This window comes from Chrysochloris asiatica, unplaced genomic scaffold (genome assembly GCF_000296735.1).
Source record: "Chrysochloris asiatica unplaced genomic scaffold, ChrAsi1.0 scaffold00048, whole genome shotgun sequence".
In the NCBI taxonomy this organism is placed as follows: domain Eukaryota; kingdom Metazoa; phylum Chordata; class Mammalia; order Afrosoricida; family Chrysochloridae; genus Chrysochloris; species Chrysochloris asiatica.
In genome coordinates this window covers 1,013,391-1,038,716 of record NW_006408566.1, presented here as the reverse complement: position 1 = coordinate 1,038,716, position 25,326 = coordinate 1,013,391, and the positions used below count along the sequence as shown (strand labels likewise).

The 25,326-nt window shown below is 36.7% G+C and overlaps 1 protein-coding gene across 1 annotated transcript in view; it reads left to right on the top strand.

Moving 5' to 3' along the window:
- Positions 1 to 25,326, top strand: part of LRRC7 (leucine rich repeat containing 7) — a 688,741-nt gene that overhangs the window by 617,545 nt on the left and 45,870 nt on the right. The window contains exon 24 of the mRNA XM_006862417.1: positions 14,226 to 14,318. Coding sequence (XP_006862479.1) covers positions 14,226 to 14,318 — 93 coding nt within the window. The remainder of the gene's footprint in view (positions 1 to 14,225; positions 14,319 to 25,326) is intronic.

Here is a 25,326-nt window from a genome sequence, read left to right as displayed (position 1 = left end):
AACACTGAGCGGCTACTAATTTGCTACCCCTGCTAGAGAGTAACATCCCCTAAGAACTTGATTGAACCTCAGCATAGTGATCCTGCTTGGTCACCTTAGAGCAGGTGGTGGGCCGGCAACATCTGGCGCATGGGGTCCCCAGCCGATCTCCTCCCTCCCTGCCTTCCTCGGATGGCGGCTGTTTATGCTGGACGTGTGGCCATAGACGGGTAAGGATCATGTGGAACCTCGGCTACTTAAGACAGAGCCATTGCCATGCTGCAATGAGTCTCAATGACTGGTAAGACTGAGGAATTCGCACTGACCACCTAAGACAGGCAGCGTCCCTTAAACAATCAATAAATAAGGAGGATTCAGATGCATACAGTGCAGACCCGGTCAGGAGGCCAAGCGTTGTTGACCATCCAAACCATAGGCTCTGAGGATCAGACTCTAGCTACCTAGTAGACATAGCAAACTGTCCCTCATCTGATTATTCAGTAATGCTTGTTAGTAATCTCATACATGAGCCCTGGATATCCACAGACAAATGTAAAAACCTTCCCTAAAAGCCAAGACTGTAAATTCCAAAAAGGCAAGTCCCCCCCCCATCCAAAAAAAAAAAGCTAAAGAGGATAGAGAGAAACACTGTAAACTGATGATATATGGAAGGGATAATAATCAATGTAATGAAACAAGCTATATGAATGGTTGAATGTGAAGCTGATGATGTGCCCTGTAAACTTTCACTCAATCCAAAATAAAAACATTTAATTAAAATAAATAAATAAACAAAAGAATCTTTTAAAAAATCTTTTCCAATGGAGGCAGAGATGATGACTTGGAGAGATGGAGCAGATGGGGACTTTAGACACAGAGAGGGAGAGGGGCTGTGTGCTGACGACCAAGGGGCAGGCTTGTAGGGTATACCCTTTGGTTGGTTGATGATGCATAAAGGGGATTGTAACCATGGCAATGAAACACTATATGATAGGATGCATGTAAAACTAATGTTCTCCCATGTAAACTATCACATAATTCACAATAAAACATTTTTTTAAAAAAGCGTTTCCATACTAAAAAGACATGTCGTTTTTTCCCAAATATACAGATACACAGTTGGCTTAACTTTTCGGAAAGACCTAGAAAATGCTATACATCAGGGAATTTTATTTACCCATCTTGATGTTAAGGAGCATGGTAGCATAGTGAATTAAGCATCTGGCTGCTGACCACAGGTTGGAAGCTCAAACCCCCCAGGTACTCCACAAGATAAAGATGAAACTGTCTGCTCCTGTAAAGATTTACCATCTCAGAAACCCTCAGGAATAGTACTATTCTGTCCTATAGGTCACTGTGAATCAAAACTGACTCAGGGGCAATGGGTTTGGTCTTTTGGTGTTGTCTTGATATAAGTGTGTGTTTTCAAAAGATTTCATCTGATCTTGCAACTCTCATTCACAATGGGAAAAGATATGAAAGTAGAGCAAAGATCAATATTTCAAAACCTATTATAATATTTCAAATAATATTATAGTATTATATATTTTTCACCCTATTCAGTCAGAAGTTCAAATCCACCAACTACTCCTTGGAAACCTTCTGCAGGGTAGCTATAAGTCGGATTTGACTCAGCAGCACTTAACAACAATGATAGCATAGCACTCTTCATCATGCAAATACTATTATATAATAGCATATAACACCAGAAACTAAAAACATGTTCAACTCGTTTAATTTTTATTATTGAAAATATACATGCAACAAAACATTTGTCATTTTAACACTCTTTGCATATGCAAATTAGTGACATTAATTATGATTATCATGTTCAACAATCATTATCTGTTTTCAAATTTTTCCATCACCTTTAACAAAAGTTTAGTGTCCATTTTAATTTAAATACCATGAAACAGTCATTCTGCTTCTGTCAAAACCATAATTAAATCTCCAATCTCATCTCATTTGACCTCTCAGCCATGTGGCTTGACTGAGTTCTTTGTTGACTCACTTTGCTAACATTTTTTGCTTATTTTCCTTCTAACACATTAGTCATTCTCTCCTGGTTTCTTTATTGATCTCTTTTTAGTTCCTGACTTTAAATGTTGGAGTAAATCAGTATTTAGGCCTTAACATTCTTGTTTTCTGCATCCACACTGTCCCATCAATATGATTTCAGTCACTTCAGGCTGAATAAATCCAAAATTTATATCTCCAGCACAGGTCTCTCTCTGCACTCCACATGTTACATATGCAATGGACTTCTTAAACTTAGCATAGTGAAAAGGATCTCTGGATTCCCTGTCACATCACTACCAACCTTATTTCATCCCAGACTTTCCTATTTCAGCTGACGGTCTTTCTGTTATTCTAACTAAAAATGCTACGCAATTATCCTTGATTCCCCTTTCATACAAGCCTTAACAAATCCACAACAATTTCATCAAAATATCTCCTGAATCCACCACTTCACATCTGCACTGCTTCCACCCGAGTCTGCCATCACCATCCCCCTGTTCCCATTGTCTCTTTTTAAAACATAAATCAGAGCATGTCATTTTTCTTCCTTAAAAGCTTTCCAAATTTCTGAGCAAATTGTAAATAGTCACTGTGGCCTAAAAGGCCCCCTGATTGCCTTTCTTTCACTCTTAGCATTTCCACTCATTTTCTCTCTAGCATTAGTGAGTTGGTTGTTGTTGCTTTAACAACTTTATTGTTGTTCTTAAGTGCCGTTGAGTCAGTTTCAATTCCTAGTGACCTTGTCTTCCAAGGAGCATCTGGTGGGTTTGAACCACCCACCTTGTGGTTCAAACTCACCTTGCAGTCCATTGCATTATCCTATAGTGCCACACCAGGACTTTATTAAGGTATAATTTACATACTGTAAAATTTGCCTGTTCAAAGTGTACCATTGAATGATTTTTAGTAAATTTTTACCATTGTGCAACCTTCATTATAATTATTTTAGAACATCATTTCCAAAGTGGTTGCCGCATATTCTATTCTCATCAGCAATTAATGTTATTGTTGCTGTTAATTTCCCTCAAATCCAGTTCCAACTCATAGTGATCCTGTATAGGGTTTTCAAGGAATGGTTGCTTAGTTTGAACCACCAACCTTGCATTTCAAACAGACCTTGTGGTCTAGTTCATTATTCTACAGTGCCACACCAGCAATTAATGAGGGTTCCAATTTCTTCAAATTCTTATTTGTATTGTTTTTGTTTTTATTATAGCTATCCTAATATATATGAGTTAGAGTCTTGGTGTGGTGTTGTGGGATAAGCACTGAACTGCTAATAATCACAGGGTAGCTGTTCAAACCAACCAACCATTCCTCAGAAACCCCTGACATGGTTGCTATGAGTCAGAACTGACTCAAAGACACTTAACAACAGCAACAGTACATATGAAGTAGTATCTCACTGTGGTTTTCATATACATTTTTCTAATGATTAATGGGAGTCCTCATGTGTCACTATAGAATAAACACTGGACTGCTAACCCAAAGGTTGTCAATTCAAACCACCTGACTCCTTATAAACCCCATACGGAGTCACTATGAGTCCAAACAGACTCAATGTCACTTAATAATAAATTATAGCAATGACTCATGCTGTACATATTATATTTGCATATATATATATATATATATGCTAGCTATTTATATATATTCTTGGGAGAAATATCTATTCAAAACCTTTCCCCAATTTGTAATTCAGTTACTTCTCCCTTTAATATTGAATTATAAGAGGTCTTTATATATTCTGAATATGACTCTTGTCATATATGACAATATTTTCTCCCATTTTGTAGGTTGCCTTATCCATTTCTTATTGATGCACAAAAATTTGCATTATGATCAACTAAAATTTTCTCTTTTCTCACTTTTGTTGTTAAGTTGTTGTTACATGCCATTGGGTTGGTTCCAACTCATAGCTACCCTGCAGAGTTTTCTGAGGAGCAACTGATGGGTTTGAATTGATAATGTTATGGTTCATGGTCTGGTGCTGACCTTACAGCTCCATGCCAGGAATCCAGGAAATCATAGCCTAGCCCCAAACCACAAAACTTTGCTTCTGTGCTTTTTTCTAAAGATTTTTATGGTTCTAGCTGTTATGCTTAGATATAAAATATACTGTGAGTTAATTTTTATGTATAGCATGAGATAGGATTTATTCTTTCTAGTTGTTCTGATGTGGCACTGCACCTTAATGCACTGGACTGCAAATTCAGTTTGAACCACAAAGTCGGCAGTTCAAGCTTACCAGCTGCTCCTGGGAAACCCTGTGCATGGTCATTATAGGTCAGAACTGAGTTGCCGGCACTTAACAACAACAGCAGCCAGTTGTTCAGCATCAGCTGTTGAAAAGATCATTTTTTCTCCATTGAATTATTTTGGACTGTTCATTGAAAATCAATTGACCATAAATGTTGGATTTTATTTCTGAACTCTCAATTCCATCATATCAATCTGTATATCTATTCTTAAGTTATCTTGCTGTTTCATGACCTTATACAGACCCATCCATCTTTAGGGCATAAACAATTACTCTGCTTGGAATAGTTTTTCCATTTTTCTGCTTGTGCATCACTTCATCCTTTATATCATTCACTTTTCTAGTTGAATATCACAACCCTAGAGAGGCTCTTTTATCTCTTTTACCTGAAGTATCTCTCACTGCTGGTCCATAGATCTGTACCATAGATCTGGTGTGGCAGACAAGTTCTCTCAGTAGCACACTAGTTTTAGTCTTATTGTTGTTGTTGTTGTTATTTGCCGTCAAATCAGTTCTGACCCATAGCGACCCTGTACAGGGTTTCCGAGGCTGTAAATCTTTACGGGAGCAGAAAGCCTCATCTTTCTGCTGACCTTGCGGTTCACAGCACAATTCATAACCACTACGCTACCAGAGCTCCTTATTAGTCTTATGAGGTGCTTTAAAAAAAAAAAGGTCCAGTCATATTAAAAACTACATTGGTGAGCAAATGTCAAGGAAAGTTGTGCCAAGGAATATTTTTTCCCCACCACAACAATGCACTTGCTCCTTCTTTGAGAATAGCAAGGGCTGTTCCATGAGAACTTCATTGGGAGGTTTTACCCCATCCACCCCACAATCTGATCTTGCCCCTTCAGACTTCTTTTTGTTCCCAAAAGTTAAAAACAAAACAAAAAACCACTTGATTTGATTCCCTTGACAATTCCAAAACTGTCGTATAACATAAATCAAATAGTGCAAAATTCTTCAGGAAAAGGTTATAGAGATAGAAACACTGTCTTCAAAAGCATATAAGCCTAGATATGTAAAGAAACAATACCTTCACATTTTATATTTTTAAAGGGTTTTGTGATTTTGTCCACCAATCATCTGTCAGTTTGTCAATATTGTGGTGATTTATATGTTTTTGTAATGCTAGGAACTATGCCACCAGTATTTTACATATCAGTAGCGTCACCCATAGTGGGCAGGTATCTGGAGAACTTTCACACTAAGACTAGAATGTAGGGGAAGAAAACCACTTCTGAATGGTTAGGTACTGAAAATATTATCAGTGGAACATTGTCAGATATCATGCCAGAAGCTGTGCCCCTCAGGTTGGAAGACACTCTAAATATGAATTGGAAAGAGTTGCCTCCTCAAAGTAGAGTTCACCATAATGACGTGAGTGGAGAAAAGCTTTTTAAGACCCTCATTTGATGATGGGACACAACTCAAAATGCACAGAAACAGATGCAAGCATCAATTAACAATTGGAACATGGGATCAATGAAGTGCAAAAATAAAATTGTCAAAATGAAATTGAATACATAAAGATTCATATCATAGGTATTAGTGAGCTGAAATGAACTGTTATTGGCAGTTTTGAATTGAACCATCTTATAAGGTCAGTGGTTCGAAACTACCAGCCGCTCTGCGGGAGAAAGATGAGGCTTTCTACTCCCGTAAAGATTTACACCCTCGGAAACCCTGTACAGGGTCGCTATGGGTCGGACCCGACTCGATGGCACTTAACAACAACAACAACAACAACAATTGGCAGCTTTGAATTGAGCAAACATATGGTTTACTATGCCAGGAGCAGAAAATTGAGAGAAATGGTGTGGTGTTCATTATCGTAAAGAACATTTAATGATCTATCTTGAAGTCCAATGTTATCTGTGATATGGTAACACCCATACATCTACAAGGAATACCAGTTAATACCACTATTTTCAAATTTATGTACCAACCACTAAACCCAGTGATGATGAAACTGAAAACTTTTTCCAAAATCCTAAGTATGAAATTGATCAAACAAGGAATCAAGATTTATTGATAACTACTGGTGATTGGAATTGGAAGACTGGAAACAAAAAGGAAGGGTCAGTAATTAGAAAATATGGCCTTAGTGATAGAAAAGATGCTGGAGATTGCATGATAGAATTTGCAAGATCAATAACTTATCATTGCAAGTACCTTTTCTCAACAACATAAAAGGCAACTATACACAGGAATCAAATTGACTACAGCTGTGGAAAGAGATGATGGAGAACATCAATAACACCAACCAAAACAAAACCATGGGTTTACTGTGGCAAAGACTATCAATTATTTATATGCAAGTTCAGACTGAAGCAGAATAAATGAAAACAAGTCCAAGAAAGCCAAAATATGGCCTTCAATATATCCCTCCTGAATTTAGAGACCATCTCAAGAAATTATATGATGCATTAGACACTAATGACTGACAATCAGAAGAGTTGTGGGATGACATCGAGAGCATCATACTGGAGGAAAACAAAATGTAATTTATAAATCAAGCAAGAAAGAAAATACCAAAATGCATGTCAGAAGACTCCTGAAACTTGCTCTTGATCATAGAGAAGCTAAAGCAACTTGAAGAAATGATAAAGTAAAAACTGAACATAAAATTTCAAAAGTATCTTGAGAAGATAAAGTAAAGTATTCTAACACAGTGTGCAAAGACCTAGAGTTAGAAAGCCAGAAGGGAAGAATATACTCAGTTGTTGCAATCTGAAAGGATTGGAGAGAAAAATTCAAGGCTTGGATTGCAATACTGAAGGATTGTATGGGCAAAATATTAATTCAGAAAGCATCAAAAGAAGATGGAAGGAATACACAGTTACTGTACCAAAGAGTTGGCTAATGTTTAGCCATTTCAAAAAGTAGCATATGATCAAGAGCAGCACAGAAAGTACTAGTGAAAAACAAGGATCCAGAAATTCATAGAATACAAGCTGAAATGTTTCAATAAATTAAGGCAGCAATGGAGGCCTTTATTTGTCTATGCCAAGAAATTTGAAAGCCTTTGCTAATCAATTGGAAGAGACCCGTATCTGTGCCCATATCAAAGAAAGGTGATTCAGCATGATGTAGAAATCATTGAGCAATATCATTAATATTAGGTGCAAGTAAAATTTTGCTGAAGATAATTTTAAAATGGATGTAGCAGTACATTAACAGGGAGCTGCCATAAATTCAAGCCAGATTCAGTAGAGGACTTGCAGCAAGGGATATCACTGCTGACATTAGATGATCTTGGCTGAAAGCAGAGAGTATCAGAGAGATGTGCACTTGTGCTTTATTGACTATGCAAAGGCATTTGACTGTGTGGATAATAACAAACTTTGAATAACATTGCAAGGAACGGGTATTCCAGAACACTTAATTGTGCCCATGAAAAACTTGTATATAAACCAATAAGCAGTCATTTGAACTAGACCAGGAGATACAAATTGGTTTAAAATCAGAAAAGGTATGTGCCAGGGTTATATCCTTTCACTACACTTATTCATTCTGTATAGTGAGCAAATAATCCAAGAAGTTAGATTATACGAAGAAGAAAGTGGTATCAGGATTAGAGGAAGACTCATTAATAACCTATGATATGCAAGTGACACAACTTCACTTGCTGGAAATGAGGAGAATTTTTAAAACTTACTGATGAAAGCTTAAAACACTTATGGATGAAGATCAAAGACTACAGGCTTTAGTATGAATTTCTCCTCAATGTAAAAAAGAAAAGAACAGAAAAAATTCACAAGTGGTCCAATAAATAATATGATAAACAGAGAAAGGACTGAAATTGTCAAAGATTTCATTTTGCTTGGATCCACAATCAATATTCACAGAAGCAGCAGTCAAGAAATCAAACAATGTATTGCGTTAAGCAAATCTGTTGAAGACCTATTTAAAATGTTAAAGAGCAAAGATTTCAGTTTGAGGACTAAAGTGTGCCTGGCCCTTGCTATGATGTTTTCAATCTTCTCATATGCATGCAAAAGTAGAACATAGAATAGGGAAGTGCATAGAAGAATTTATGCATTTGAATCATGGTGTTATGAAAGTGCTATGCACTGCCAGAAGCAAAAATAAATCAGTCTTGGATGAAGTATATCCAGAATTCTCCTTAGAAATGAGGATGATAGGCAGTCATCTTGAGAAGGTTGCAGTGAATACGGCCGCAGGACAGAAATCCCATTGCAGAGACCTGACCAATCTCCAGAGATAAAGATGTGAACAACTTTTCATCTGTCCATTTCTCTTTCTCTGCCTGCACAGCACCACTTTGTTGACTAAAGGGAGTGCCATAGCGAGTGGACACTTCCACCCCCAGAGAATTCTACTGTGCACACACACAGATCTACTCAGCTGTGAACTGTCTCCCACTAGGAGAATAACCTAGACTATTTTTCTATGGATTTTTTTTCCCTCCTTTTAAAGTAGAGTGGGCTCTTTGTCTCCCTACACTACCCAAGAAGAGATAACAACTGTGGTCATATACCCAAGCTACAATCCCACCCTACAAAATCCCACCATCCAGACAAGAGCCAATATCAGCTGCTATATACCAGATAGATAGCCAACACCTGTTATAGTTACTCTGAGGTGAGTAATAAGAAAAGTGAAAAGGGAAATCCATCTCCTGATCACATCTACCTGGAAGCAATCAAAAAGCATAATAATACATCAACATACATTAATTAATCTAATTATTGAAATCACACCTAATTATTGAGGATGCCCAAGAAACAGCTGACCATATCAGCACATGTCAGAAATAAGAGTAACTGACACAAATGAGCTGTAGGTAGACCTAGACTTCACATTGGAAGGAGGGCAGGCTTTGGAAATGCCTAAGAAGAAATTCAGGAGAATGATATCGATATGCATCCAAACATTCCACAGAGGAGTTGAGAAAAATAAGGAAGAAATCAGGAAAGTACTACAGGAACAATCAAATATGATAGCTACAGCTTTGGAAACAATTCAAAACCTGCAAAAAGAGGTCCAAACAATTAATAATAAAATATCAGAAATGGGCAATACACTGAAAGAGCAAAGGAGTAGAATTGAAGAGATGGAAGCCAGAACCAGTGAGCTGGAAGACAAATGTCTCAATACTGCTAAGATAGAAGAGCAAGCTGAAAAAACAATTTAAAAAATCTGAAGAAAGTCTAAGATTAATGCTTGACAACATGAAGAAGAATAACTTAAGAATTATTGGAATTCCAGAACAGGAAGAATCACAGAAGTCCACCGAGGAGATAGTTGAAGATCTTCTGAAGGAAAATTTCCCTAACATCCTGAAAAACAAAACGATAAGCATTCAAGAAACTGAATGAACCCCAGTAAGGATAGAAGGATAGACCCCAAAAGAAAATTACCTAGACATATCATAATCAAGCTCTCCAAAATCAAAGACTAGAGAATCCTGAAAGCAGCTAAGGAAAAGATAAGTGTTATTTACAAAGGCAAGCAAATCAGATTAAGGTCTGATCTCTCAGCAGAAACCATGCAGGCAAGAAGGCAATGGGGAGACATATATAAAACCCTGAAAGAAAAAAAACTGACAACCAAGAATCATCGACCCAGCAAAGCTGTCAATTCAATACTATGGAATAATAAAAACATTCCCGGATAAACAGAAGTGAGGATGGCGAAACTTATCTCTTATTCTTTGGAAGGCTGTCAGAAGGGACCAGTCCCTGAAGAAAGACATCATGTTTGAAAAAGTGGAGGATCGATGAAAAAGAGGGAGACACCCAATGAAATGGATTGACACAGTAGCAGCAACAATGAGCTCAAACATAATAATTGTGAGGAAGCTGCAGAACCAGACAGTGCTTCTTTTTGTTATGCATAGAGTTGCTATGAGTTGGAACCGACTTGGTGACACCTAACAACACATGATTTTATATCAATCCTTTTTAGCTTACTGTCATACATACTTCTAGGAAAGAGGAAAGTCTCTAGAACATGCCATGATCAATCACTTCATTACAGCATCACCAAGTATTTTCTTGTAATACTACTCCCTAAAACAATTTTGCTCCTACGTATTTTCTCACACATTCTCACACACACATACACATAGCCATTCTTTTGTTCTTGCCACTGTGCAGGACCATGTCACAATGCTATCTTCTACAGGTTATGACCTCAAGAGCCTCATTGCTACATAACACTGCTTTTTTTTTTTTTTTTTCATGAAGGCCTTTTAATTAGAACAATATTAACACATATTAGAAGTATCAAGTAAGGAGTTCTGGTAGTGTATGTAGTAAGTTACAAGTTGGGCAGTTAACCTCAAGGTCAGCAATTCAAATATACCAGCCGCTGCATGAGAGAAAGATGAAACTTTCACCTCCCATAAAGATTAACAGCCTCAGAAGCTCTATACAGGATCAATATGAGTCGAACCCACTTCACCACACACAACCACCACCACCACAGGAGTATTGTTGTTAAGTGCTATCAAGTTGGTTCCAACTCACGGCGCTCCTGTATAGGGTTTACCAAAGAGTGAATGGTTTGTTTGAAACTCCAATCTTGTGGTTCAAACCAACCTTGTAGTCTGGTGCTTATCCTACAGTGCCACGCCACAGAAGAATTAAGTAAACTCAAAAAGAGACTCTGAAAGAAACAACTCTGAAAAGTTGGCATCTAGATTTTTGGCTTATAACCAGTTAGAAATTTCATTTTTTGAAACCAGCCTCTTGAAAGAAAATTAAAGCACCAATTCTCATTAGATAAGCAATTCAGCTATCTCCTAGACCTGACCTTTTGGGAGAACGTTACATTTCCTTTTAGTTAATCCACTCTAGTTTAATTTAGTCTGCTCTTTGGCTTTGAGGTATTCTCTCCTCTGATTTTATGGTTCCTTTGGGCTACTTAACCCAACCACAAAAACCAAATCCACTGGTATTGCATCAATTCTAACTCACAGCAACTTTGTGTAGGGTTTCTAGGGTTGGTCATCTTTACAGGAGAAGAAAGCCTCATCTTTCTCCCACAGTACACCTGCTGAGTTTGAACTGCCAACCTTGCACTTAACTATCTAGTGCTTATTCTACAGCATCACCAGGACCTTAACAAGCAGGTGAAGTTCTTTATATGAGAGATGAGTACTCTCTGATATGCTTTATGAGACCCATCAGTCACCGTACAACCTATTAGCCATGCCATACCATGCCCAAGAGCAGTCTGGCTTCAAATCAGAATTTATAGGTCTTTGTCACTTTTATAAAACCAGTGTCATCTTTGTTATTAAAAATATATTGAAGCAGTTCTTCATACACTTGGCACATATGAAATTTGTTTTCCTTAGATTTTAAGTGTTTTTCAGAGTGACAATAATATAAAATAGACACAGTTGCTACCTTAAAAGAGAATCACAGGAAACTATTCTCTGAAATTCAGTTTGCAACTGAAATCTGTTGACTTTATTTCCTTTTGGTTGTATGGTGGTCTGGGAAAAGCTAGAGGTATATATACCTTTTACATATTAATATGCAAATACTTTACATACTACACTGTGCAATATAAAATTTTCACATAGGAAGATTCAACCCAAATTTTAAATAATTTAACTGGAAACACAGATATGTAGGGGGAAAAAAGATAAAATATCTTTATTATATTGGTTAAACATTCTTCTAATTTTCTATTAATAATAACAAAAATGACTATCAAGTAAAGTATTGTATTGAATAAAATGAAACTGTCCCGTCCGGCTACATCAAGCTGTAATGTGGTTATATCAGTGGATTGTAAGCCATATAAATAAAGAACTATAGTTTTTACCATGTAATAATAACAAATTTGGACAAACATGGCTCAATTATAAGGAAAGTTGTAACTGAATATATCTATAATAAAAATAGGAGTAAGTACTTATGGTAATTGTATCTAGCCATAATTCAGAAATTATTCATTAATTGCTATACTATAAAAGTCACATTAGTTGAGAGTTTTTTAATACCCTTTTGTTGTAAATGAGCTATGTAAATTAAGCATTATATTTACTAACATGAAATATAACAGTGAATTAAAGATAGTCCTATTAAACAGCCAACCTAATTAATGCAGGTTCCAATGACTCACAATATATGATTGTTAGGTTAGGAGCAGGTACCTTGAAAATTAAAATATAGGTAATATTTGGGACATTTAATTTTCTTATAAGCAAATTAATAAGCTAAGCAAGATAGCTGGGAAAACATTAAGCTACTTAATAAAGCAAATGTTGTCAAGCATTTTAAAGAAGTTTTCCCATATATGTTTCTATAAATACAAGATATATGCTAGTGCATTTTTTTTTTTTTTCTTAACTACTAATATTTGCCTGCTAACTTCTCATAATACTTAGGTCACCTAATTCAAGTAGTTGCCTATATTTAAAAGCTTTAAATATCAAGTATGAAAAGCTTTACAATCAAAGTGTGTGCTGCTTGTGTATCAGAAGTCTTGCAATCATCTGGAGTCACCCTGTTCCACTTTTCATGAAAAACTAGTATTGTCACCACAGTTTACACACTTATCCCTAGCTCGGGCTTATCAAGAATTCGGGTGTTTTACATATTTTGTGGTGCTGTGGGTTAAGGCACCAGACTGCAAAGTCAGTTTGAACTGCGAAGTCAGCAGTTCAAGCTCACCAGCTGCTCCTAAAAAACCCTATACAGGGTCACTATGGGTCGGAATTCACTCAATGGCACTTCACAACAACAACATACTTTAAGATTTGTAGTATTGGAGTGTAATAAAACACAGAACTCTAGAATACCAGCTCTCACAGTCCTAAAAAAATGTATTGGCCATTCCCTATTACAAACAAATTCTTTCACATTGTTTCCCCTACCCCTTGTCCAGGCTGATTTGCAACCATATTCTTGACTTTTTTCTTTAAAACTAGACTTTTTCACAATGTCTCCTCTCCTAAGACCCATAACTCCCTCTCTAGAAGCTGCAGCCAAATTCAGAACTCTATTATACTGACTAATTCATCCTTTCATTATTTCTCACCATCAAGATACGGCCAGAAGTTCTCCCCTTCCTCAAAATGAAAAACCTGCTATTTATAAACAATATAATTATGGAGATAAATTGTGGTACTCTCCTAGAAATCAGGGACAACTATTAAAATAGCCATTTACCCTCACACCATATTTGAAATTTTCTTTTACTTATTCATATAGTTCTTTCTAATTGGTCTAAATACATATGCATTCATGATAAATAATAGCTAAAATAATGAATAAATTTTTAAGTGTTTATAAAAAAAATTTTAAACTGTTAACTAAGGTTGGCAGAAAAAAGATGAATGTCATAGGAGACATAGGGAGGAGTGCAAGAGTTAAAGGAAATACAGGTAGACACTGCTAACTGATGGTACGTGGAAGGAATTGCAATCACCATTATGAAGCAAAGTATATGATTGGCAGAATGTAAAACTGATGATTTGCTTTGTAAACCTTCACTCAACTCACAATAAAAAATTTAAAAAGCTTAACCAAAATTTAGTCTACCTGGTAATAAGTACTGAGTATTGTTTGCTTGGTCAGTTAGTTTCAAGCTACTTCCAATAATAATTAATATCTAAGGAGCTCTGGTAGCATAGTGGTTATGAGTGGGGCTGCTAACCTGACAGTCAGCATTTTAAAACTACCAGTGGTTCCATGGGAGAAAGAAGAGGCTTTCTGCTCCCATAAAGATTTACAGCCTCAGAAACTTTGCACAGGGTCGCTATGAGTCAGAACCAACTCCACAGCGCATCACCACCACCATCATAGAAACACTAAACATTTGTCAATGTTTATATTCTTTTTTATGTAACAAGTCAACATGGACTCACCGTAAAAACTCACAAGGGGATTGTGTATTTATTTTACTGAGATGCAGCTGTTTGAAGATAATTAGCCTTGTTTCAGATATTTGACTACCTTTTTGTGTGTTTTTTACATAGTTTTGTGTGAGAATAGAAAAGAATCCTGGCCTTGGATTTAGTATCAGTGGTGGAATTAGTGGACAAGGGAATCCATTCAAACCTTCTGACAAGGTAAGAAAATAATTTCTTATTGACAATTTTAATTAGAAAAACACTATCTTTCACTGCAGCAGCAAAGGTTAATACAAAAATTTTAAGTGTTTTTATTGTGATTTCATAAGGTAGCCATGAAGCCTTTTAAAAAACGTTTTCAACACAGAATAAGAATTCATTGCAGTGTTCAGAAAACCCTAAAAATAATTTTTAAAGTTTACTTTTCAAGAAAATGTAGTGTTTTTTTGTTTTGTTTTTAACGCAAAAACAATTGCATATATTTGTAAAGTAAGCTGTATAGGTAATTTCTAACAAATTGTTTCCAAAAATTTACTTATAAATCACTTATTTGGGAAAATGTTTTCCTCATAGCAAGAGTGATAGTGATTTGATGCCAGGGTCCACTGACTGATGTCTCTTTTACTCATCATGTTCCCAAAGTAAAATATTTCACTAATGGAATAGTAGAGCTGAAAGACCACAGATAACAAAAACTCAGTTAGAATTGGTAGAAGAATCCCATTCTCATCTCTGCTTATCAGACTATGACCCACCCTCATAGTTTGTCAAGGTACACCACACCCTCAACCATTGCCTGGACATCCAACCTGTGGTCCATGCTTACATGTGGCCTGCCTGATTCCAATGTACACCATCTAAAATTTTTATTTTTAAAAAATTTCTTTAAGTTTACCCTGAGCTATATAACCCACCTAAATATCATCAATGTTTCATGTTATCAGTTTTTAAATCAATTATTAATTATGACTCAGTGATGACTGGAACTTTGTACTTTTGATCTCATCAAATTTAATTGTATTAATTGACATCATAAAACTTTGAGTGGTGAAGAAAGACAAAAATTAGAAATTGATCAAACTTTCTCAGGCTCTCAGCCTTCCTTTAAGTCACAACCTGGGGAAAATAATTAAAAGGCACAGATCCATTTCTGATTATGATACCTGTTTCTGTAAAAAAGCCGAATAGCCCTGGAGATTTCTATAACCTGAAGCAGAGCTTCATTGCTATCCTCTACTTCTTGCCAATCTTCTTGTTGTTTACATTCTTCCTGCCCTCTTCCTTTCCTTATTGGAGATAGAACAAGAGAAAAATTGAACTAAAAGGAAGAATTGTCCACATAATACATATTAATAAGAAAGAACTTTGAGAGAAATCAGTGACCATAGATGAAAGCTCATTGGTTAACTGATTGGTGCAGTTAGATATTCATTATGTAAGGAAATGTTTAAAGGTCATCTGATGTAAACAGAGGAATACCAATTAGAAATGACTATGCATAAGTATCCATCGCATTTCCATTTAAATTGATGTTAAGAATAACGTCTGAGTTAGTAGAACTAAAATATTAGTGGTTTAGTAATAGTAAAGTGTTCACTGAATTTTAATAAATTATGAATACATCATAAGACAAACAGATAACAGTTCAAAATTTGCAAAAACATAATGATAGCATTTTTAATGGCTCTAAAAACTTGCGTCTTACTCCTCTTGACTCTTTTTATATCTCATTCTACATTTCCTTTAAGAGTTAAAAAACTTTTTATTATTAGCATAGTTGAAATTCAGAAGTCATCTCTCTCTCTCCTTTTCATCAGCATATGAAAATTCTTACTGTATATTTAAAATGTTTGAGATAATCAATATTTTTAAATTAAGTATTACTATATTGATAGCCAAGATGTTTTAATACTATTGCATTTCTGCTGATATTTTTAACTGCAAGATGCAGACCTAAGATTTTCAAATCATTGCTTGTAATTCTCCCACTATGATGGAAATAAACACTTTCTAATATTTTGCTTTCTCATTTGTAACATTTTCATGACTCCTGTGAGACTGAACTGTTTCCATAATCTTGAAATTTGGTATTTTTTAAATTAACCACAGCAGGTATGAAGCCTGAATTGTAGAATGTGTCCATTGAAAGAGTTCCCTTCGAAAGCACTTTTTTGGGGGTCTGATTACTTGGCAATCTGAAAAGTGAATTTCTATTATTGAAAATTAATGAGAATAATTAAAATAATTAAATGTTCCAGATCTGCAGAAGACTGATTAAGACTGTTCTTAATTTATTGACCACTTTTGATGTTACATCAAGCATATAATGAATACATGGTTAACAGTGTTCAGAGAATCTAAAAACATTGGCTCTGACAATTTATACAAGAATATATAGTCCATTCACAAAGAAGATTAATCTCTTGAAAGTGGAATTACATTTATTTAGCACTCATGCCCAGTTCCTTTTTATGTTAACTTGTTATTGTACATTGAGTGAAGGTTTACAAAGCAGATCATAAGTTTTACATTGTCCAATTGTACACTTTTTTTTGTCTCAATGATTGCAGTCCCTTCCTGGCAACAACTGTTATCCCACTTCTTCCCTGTAGCTCCTGATTCCATTGCACCCTCCTTCTCATCCCTTCTTAACTTTGTCCTTAGGTAAATGTTGCCCTTTTGATTTTGAATGATTGACCATTTCATTGTGAGCCTGTCTTAGTAATGTTGTTATCATCCCATAGACCTATCTATTACTTGGCTAAAAACTGGGCCACTTAGGTTAACCCTTCCAGGCCAGAAAAATGGTCAAAGGTCATAGTCTCAGGTTCTTCAGACTTTCTGACCAGTAATCCTGGTCTGGTTTTTTGGTTTTGTTTTTTTAATTTGAGATTTGTTCCTCTACCACTCTGGTACTGGTAGCTAGGCACCATCCAGTTCCTCTGGTCTCAGAGTCATGGTAACTGATGTTCACCTGTTCTGTTGGTCCATTGGATTAATTTATTCCAAGCATCTTCAATTTTCATCACTCTTCTTTCTTTCACACATGGAGAGACCAATATTAGCACCTTAGATTACTGCTTATGAGCTTTTAAGATCCCAGATGCAACTTACCAAAATAGCATGTAGAACATTGTCTTGTTATGCCAGTGGACCATAGTGACCCCTGAGGCTATGGCCCTGAGTTCTCAGGACCAGGAACTCATTACCTTAAGATGTTTGATAATATCTAAGACGTTTTCATCATTTTTCTCCCTGTATGATTCACAGGTGTATTTTTAGCAAAGGGAAATACCCATGTACTAATATCCTCCTTCAAACACTTATGTATCTGTGGGTATATGTACCCACTGTCCTTCCCATAACTATTCAGCCTGTATAACTTACAATGTATCTACCCACAGAACTCTGTTGTTCCAGGGTTGTATACATAACAGTATTTATCTCTATCCCCTTAAACCCTTGTATACCTCCTGTGTCTTCACCTATCTTCATCTTTCTTCTGCCAACCTCCATTTTCTTGTATGTCACCCTCCCCATCACCAGAGCTAACATGTGTCTACCCTTTGGCCAGTGAATTACTCTCCTTTCCCACTTTTCCCTGGTAACTATAAAAGAATAATTTTAGCATAAAAACCTTTTCTTGAGTTTTTACAATGGTGGTATCATACAATTTGTGTCCTATTGTGATTGACTACTTTCACTCAACTGTCAGTTTGCATACTATGGTGGCTTACATGTTGCTGTTATGCAAGAAGCTATGCCATCAACGTTTTTGATACCAGCTGGGTCATCCATGGTAGACAGGTTTCAGCTGAGCTTCTGGACTAAAACAGAATAGGAAGAAGGAGAGACAGTCTATTTCCAAATATTTGGTCACTGAAAACTTTATGAACAGCAGTAGGACACTGTCAGCACAAGAATATGGAATATTAAAACATGATAAACAGCACCAGAATACTGACAGATATAGTACCAGAAAATAAGCCCTTCAGACTGGAAGGCACACTGGAGAAGAACTGCCTCCTCAAAGTAGAGTTGACAGTGATAACATGGAGTTAGTTTTTGGAACCTTCACTTGCTGATCGGCACAATTTAAAATTAAGAGAAACTGCTGTGTTGTTGTTGTTAGGTGCCATCAAGTTGGTACCGACTCATAACGACCTTATGCACAGCAGAATGAAACACTGCCTGATCCTGGGCCAACCTCACCATCTTTGCTATGCTTGAGCCCATTGATGCTACCACTTGGCCAATCCATCTCGCTGAGGGTCTTCCTCTTTTTCTCTGACCCTCCACCTTACCAAACATAACATCCTTCTCCAGCAACTGGTCCTTCCTGACAATATGTCCGAAGTATGAGAGACGAAGTTTGGCAATCCTGGCCTCCAAGGAGCACTCTGGCTGTACTTCTTCCAACACAGATCTGTTGGATCTTTTGGCAGCCCATGGCACTTTCAATAGTCTCCTCCAACACCATAACTGCTGTAAACATCCATTAATAATAGGAACATAGACTGTACAAAAATGAATTTAGAAAAATTGGAAGTTGTCAAAAATGAAATTGAGTGCACAAGCATGGATATCCTAGGCATTAGTGAGTTGAAATGAACTGGTATGGGCCATTTTTAATCTGAAAATCACACGGTTTACTATGCCAAGAATGAAAAATTGAAGAATGGTGTCACATCCATCATCAAAAAGAACATTTTGGCTGGATGATCAGAACTTGACTAGAGGAATAAAGAAAAGGGAAAAAATGTAATCTGCTACAATTTGATGAACTTAACCTATACTTATGGATATAGTACTTCAAAAGAGGGAACAAATCTTTACAGTGTGGATTGTTCCCATCCTCTCTGCACACAGTTTTGACAGGGATGGACAACTTAGATATTAGATACCCAAAATGGGTGGGGGTGTGGGGGGCAAAAAGGCACAAAGTGACTGGCTTACAAGTTTTCAGGAGGGAGCTTAGTTTCAGATGGTATGGGGGAAAATAGAATCTCCACTGAGTGGTTTCCAACCTGTCTAGATAGGACTGGTGAAAGGAGATTGGGATAAGATTCTTGTGGTTCAATAGTGATTAATTGCTATCAGGATTGTGAATGTTGCAAATGTAAAGTAGATGTTTTGTAACAAAAGGAGGGGAGTGGTTGATCTTGCATTCCAGGAGCAGAGGACCCTGGGGCCATCAAGGGAGAAGAGCAGAGTGCAGGACCCTATCCAGAGAAGCAGTGATGCCAGAGATGAAGGCAGAGACAGAGTGGCTGGGGACTCTAGACTCAAGGAGGAAGAACAGCTGTGTGCTGGCGGCCAGGAGGCAGGCTGTCAGGGTACACTCTTTGGTTGTTTGAATGGTTATATATTCCTGAGTGCTTCGGTGTACATCCAAAAAAAAAAAAAACAACAACAACAACAGAAGGATTGTAAGCAAATGCTGTTGAATGATCATGCATGGAGGGGACTGTAACCATTGCAATGAAACGAAATACGATAGGATGACTGTAAATCTGATGCTCTCCCATGTAAACTATCACCTGATTCACAATAAAAAACATTTTTTTTTAATGAATATTTCAAAATCTATCTTAAAGCACAATGCTGTCTGTGATAGGATAATATCCATATGCCGACAAGGAAGACCAGTATTATTCAAATTATGCACCAATCACTAAAGCAAGTGATAATGAAATTGAAGAATTCTATCAATTTTTTCAGTCTTAAATTAGTCAAACATGCAATCAAATGAATTTATAATTACTGGTAATTGGAATGCAAAGGTTGGAAACAAAAAGGAAGGATCAGTCGTTGGAAAATATGGAATTGGTGATAGAAAAGATGCTGGTGATCACATAATAGAATTTTGCAAGATCAGTGATGTCTTCATTGTAAATACCTTTTTTATCATCAATCAATACAAGGTTGGGAGAAGACTATGGAACAGACTATCAATTGCTGGTATGCAAGTTCAGGCTGAAGCTAAAGAAAATTAAACAAGTCCATGAGAGTCAAAACATGACCTAGAACATATCCCACCTGAATTTAGAGATCATCACAAGAACAGATTTGATTAATTAAACATGAATGACTGAAGACCAGAAGAGTTGTGGGATGACATCAAGAACATCATGCAGGAAGAAAGCAAAAATCATTAAAAAGAAAAGAAAGAAGGAAAAGACAAAAATGGATGGCAGAAGAGACACTGAAACTTGCTCTCCAGCATACAGATGCTAGAGAAAAATGGAAGAAATGAGGTAAATGAACTGAAAAGAAAACTTGAAAGGACAGTTGTAGAAGACAAAGTCAAATTATAAAGAAATTTGATAAAGACCTGAAGCTAGAACACCAAAAGTGAAGGATATGCTCAGCATTTCTCAAACTGAAAAAACTGACAAAAAAATTCAAGCCCTGACTTGTAATATTGAAGGATTCTATGGCCAAATGTTGAATGATGCATCAATACTAATTCATCAAAATGAGATAGAAAGATTACAGTCACTGTACCAAAAAGGAATGGTCAATGTTCAATCATTTCAAGAGGTAGCATATGATCAAGAGCCAACAATAAAAGAAGCCCAAGGTGCACTGAAGACATTGGCAAAGAGAAAGGCTTCAGAAATTGATGGACTACAAATTGAAATATTTCAACAAACTGATGTACCACTGGAGGAACACACTCACCTGGCTAACTGATTGGAAGTGATCTGTATTTGTGCCCATTCCAAAGAGAGGTGACCAACAGAATGTGGAGACCATTGAACAATATCATTCATATCGAATGCAAGTAGAATTTTGCTAAAAATCATTCAAAAATTGCTGCAACAGTTCAATGACAGAGAACTGCCAGAGGTTCAAGCTGGATTCCAACAAGGATGTGGAACGAGGAATGTTATTGCTGATGTCAGAGAAAACAGAGAATACCATAAAGATATTTACCTGTGCTTTATTGACTATACAAAAACTTTTGATTGTATGGATCATGACAAGCTATGGACAACATTGCAAAGTATGAGTATTCAGAACACTTAATTGTGCTCACGAGGAACCTGTACATAGACCAAGAGGCAGCTGTTTGAACAGAACAAGGGAACACTGAATGGTTTAAAATTAGGAAAGGTGTACATCAGGGTTGTACACATTCACCATGCTTATTCAATCTGTACTGCTGTGACTAATGAACTGAACTGCAAAGTCAGTTTGATTCGCAAGGTCAGGGGTTCAAGCTCACTAGTCACTCCTTGGAAACCCTGTACAGGGTTGCTATGAGTTGGAACTGACTCAGCAGCACTTAATAACAACAACACAATTCAGTATGTACTCTGAGCACATAATTGGAGAAACTGTATTATATGAAGTAGAATTTGGCATCAGGATTGGAGAAAAGACTTATCAACAAATTGCGATATGCAGATGATACAACCTTGCTTGTTGAAAACAATGAGAACTTAAAATGCTGATGAAAATCAAAGTTCACAGCCTTCAGTATGGGTTGCACTTCAATGTAAAGAAAACAGAAATCCTCACCACTGGACCAATAGATAAAATAAAGATAAATGGAGACAAGTTGTCACAGACTCCATTTTGCTCAGATCAACCATCAACACTCATGGAAAAAGCAGTAAAGAAATCAAACAACATATTGCATTAGGTAAATCGGATGCAAAAGACCTCTTTAAAATGTTCAAGAGCAAAGATACCAGTTTGAGGACTAAGGTGTGCCTGACCCAAGCCATAATATTTCTAATAACCTGACATGTATATGAAATTTGGACAATGAATAAGGAAGACCACTGAAGAATAGATGCATTTGAGTTATGTTGTTGAAGGAGAATATTAAAAGCTTCATGGACTGCCAAAAGAACAAATGAATCTGGTTGAAAGAAGTACAGCCAGAATGCTCCTTAGAAGCCAGGATAACCAGTTGAAGATCAAAGACCACAGCCTTTCGGTATGGATTTCATCTCAATGTAAAGACAACAAAAATCCTCACCACTGGATCAATAAACAACATTCTTATCAATGGAGAAAAGACTGAAATTGTCAAAGACTTCTTTTTGCACGTATCAGCCATGGAAGCAGCAGCCAAGAAATCAAACAACATTATTGCATTAAGAAAATCTGCTGCATAAGACATTTTTAAAGGGTTGAAGAATAAAGATGTCAGTTTGATGACTAAGGTGCGCCTGACTCAAGCCATAGTATTTTCAATAATCTCATATGCATGAGAGAGATAGACAGTGAATAAGAAAGACTGTAGAAGAGTTGATGCATTTGAGTTACGGTGTTGGAGGAGAATGGTGAAAGTACTATGGACTGCCAAAAGAACAAGTAGATCTGTGTTGGATGAAGTATAGCCAGAGTGCTCCTTGGAAGCCAGGATGGCCAGACATCGTCTCTCATACTTTGAACATATTGTCAGGAGGAACCAGTTTCTGGAGAAGGATATCATGTTTGGCAAGGTGGAGGGTCAGAGAAAAAGAGGAAGACCATTAGTGAGATGTATTGGCAAAGTGGCAGGATCAATGGGCTCAAGCATAGCAACGGTTGTGAGGTTGGCCCAGGACTGGGCAGTGTTTCCATCTGTTGTAGATAAGGTCGCTATGAGTCGGTACAAGTCCTGTAAAAGTGTAAACTTTTATATGTAACATACTCTTTTTCAATAAACATTTAATTAGAAACATTCTCAGAACCACACTTTTAAACTTACTATTCATGACTCTTTGATGGTTTTGTGATGTCACTTAAAATTCTATCCAAGAACAGAATATCTTAGAGGCATTGGGGATTTTACTAATGTGACCAGTAGATTTATTCCATTCTCTTCATTATTGTTGGTGGTAAGCACTGTTTCAGTCAAATGCTGAAGACCAATGTTAGATAGCATCCAAACTAATTAATTGGTATGTAACCAGATAAGGAAATCTTGAAGTAGTCATCCCAAAAAGCTGAGTATGAGACTGCAGCAGAAGTGAACTGTGTTGTTCAGTCTGACAGAAGTACAAATCTAAGTAGTGAGGTGGTGTGACATTACGGATGAAAAACATTTGGAAAAGCCCAAAAGTTAACTGAGTCTTTAGGGTAGATTCATAATTAACAGATTTAGGGACTATTTTGTACCACACATTGGGAGCTTAGAACAACATCTGGCCTAGCAAATTTAGTCCCCATTCAAGAGTCCATGGTACTGCTGCAATTGGGCACCGTTGAGTGGGTTCTGACTCATGCAGACTCTGTACAGAGTTTTGTTGTTGTTGTTGTTAAGTGCCGTCGAGTCAGTTCCGACCCATAGCGACCCTCTAAAGGGTTTCCAAGGAGCGACAGGTGAGCTTGAACCACCAATCTTGCAGTTCAAACTGACTGTGCAATCTAGCGCATTAACCCACAGCGCCACACCAGGACTCCGTTTATGAGGCTGTAAATCTTTATGGGCGCAGAAAGCCTCATTTTTCTCCCATGGAGCAATTGGTCGACTCTAACTGCTGACCTTGCAGTTTATATAAAAACATTCACATCATTGTCTGGGTAATATTAAGTAGTTGAACAAACCAATTCCGTCATCATGTAGCTCATAATTTTTTAGTTCCTTGACAAGTGAAAATTGCTCTTACATAGTTTGAAAGAGAAAATTGTAGAACACTGGACAGAAATGCCCCATGTAATCCTTGCCCTGCTTTCCCAGTTAAATGGATGGTAGCCATGTTCTGATTCATTATAACAGAGAAGCATTATGGTCAAGATGGCAAGATGCCTCAGAGAGATGACAGAGTTGGGTCCAACACATGTGATGATAACAGTAAAAGAAGTAAAAATAATAGTCTTTTTAGTGTCTACAATATGGTAAACAATGTATTAGATTGTTTTATAGGCATGAATTTAGTTCATCTTTATAGCAACCTCTTTTAGTTGAGTAATATTATTCTTCTCTATTTTACTGGGGCCCCTGAGGCTTAATTAACTTGCCCAAAATCACATAGCTGATCTATGGCAGACAAGATTTGACCCCAAAGTGATCTAACTTTAAATCTTTTTCTCTTTATAAACACTATTAATACATTCCTCTATCAGCAAATGCCACTTAGCAGAAGAGCTACATGACAAATTTATACCCTGTAGAGTTGAGACTAATGTGATATTCTAATATTGAAAGTATTAAAGAGCTCTCTAATTAGTCATAGTCTAGATATTTGCTTCAACAAATCCTTGGAAGTCAGCATGTATTCACTATTGAATCTAGATAATTAGGAGCATACGGCATGGAGTAGATTGCTAACCAATTATATATCTTGTGGACTAAGGTGTCAGTAAAACGATGTTTCTGCAAAGGAGCAAGACATAGTATTCTTTGCCTATACTTACACACTCATAGAATACTAATTCACAACTCTAAAATTCAAGGAAATTACTAATTTAATTTCCACAGGATGTTATTAAAAAGAAGAAAGTGGGTTCATGAATGGCTGATATAGGATGTTGTAACAATTTCATAAGGCAATCCAGGACTGCAAATGAAAGAATTTCTAAGGATGTATTCGCAAAATTCATCACTCAAGGACCACACTGTCCTTCTTTGTCCCATTTAGAGAAAGGAGGAATAAACTCTTGGATGTTAAAAATATTTTAAAAGATTCATAGCTCCTTCCTCCATACACTATAAAGTATCTCACTAATCAAAATAAAAGTTGCATTATCCTCAAAGGACTTGACAGTAGGAAGTATATATACAGGATCTTAGAGCCAAAGCCTCTCTTATTCTCCACAGTTTTATCATAAACACTCAAATTCAGCAAATGTCAGTCTCCACCCATATTTTCATTTTGATGGGCAGTCGGGGAGCAGCTATGGAAATGACTAAAGAAACAAATCCATATCCTTCTTAAAATAACTTGGCAAAGTTATATGTAAAATCCTCAACCAGGAAGCCATTGGAGACATAAAAATGATCCATCACTGCCATCGAGTCAATTCCGATTCATAATGACCCTAGGTAGGGTTTCCAAGACTATAAATCTTTATGGGAGCAGAAAGCCTCATGTCTCTCCACAAAGTACTTTGTTGTTGTTAAGTGACTTCAAGTCAGTTCTGACTCATAGTGACCCTGTATAATAAACTTAAGAGCGGCTGGTAGGTTTGAATCACTGATCTTTCAGTTAATAGTCCAGCGCTTGTCCTACAACACCACACCAGGCTTCTTGTTGTTGTTGTTAGGTGCCATCGAGTCGGAACT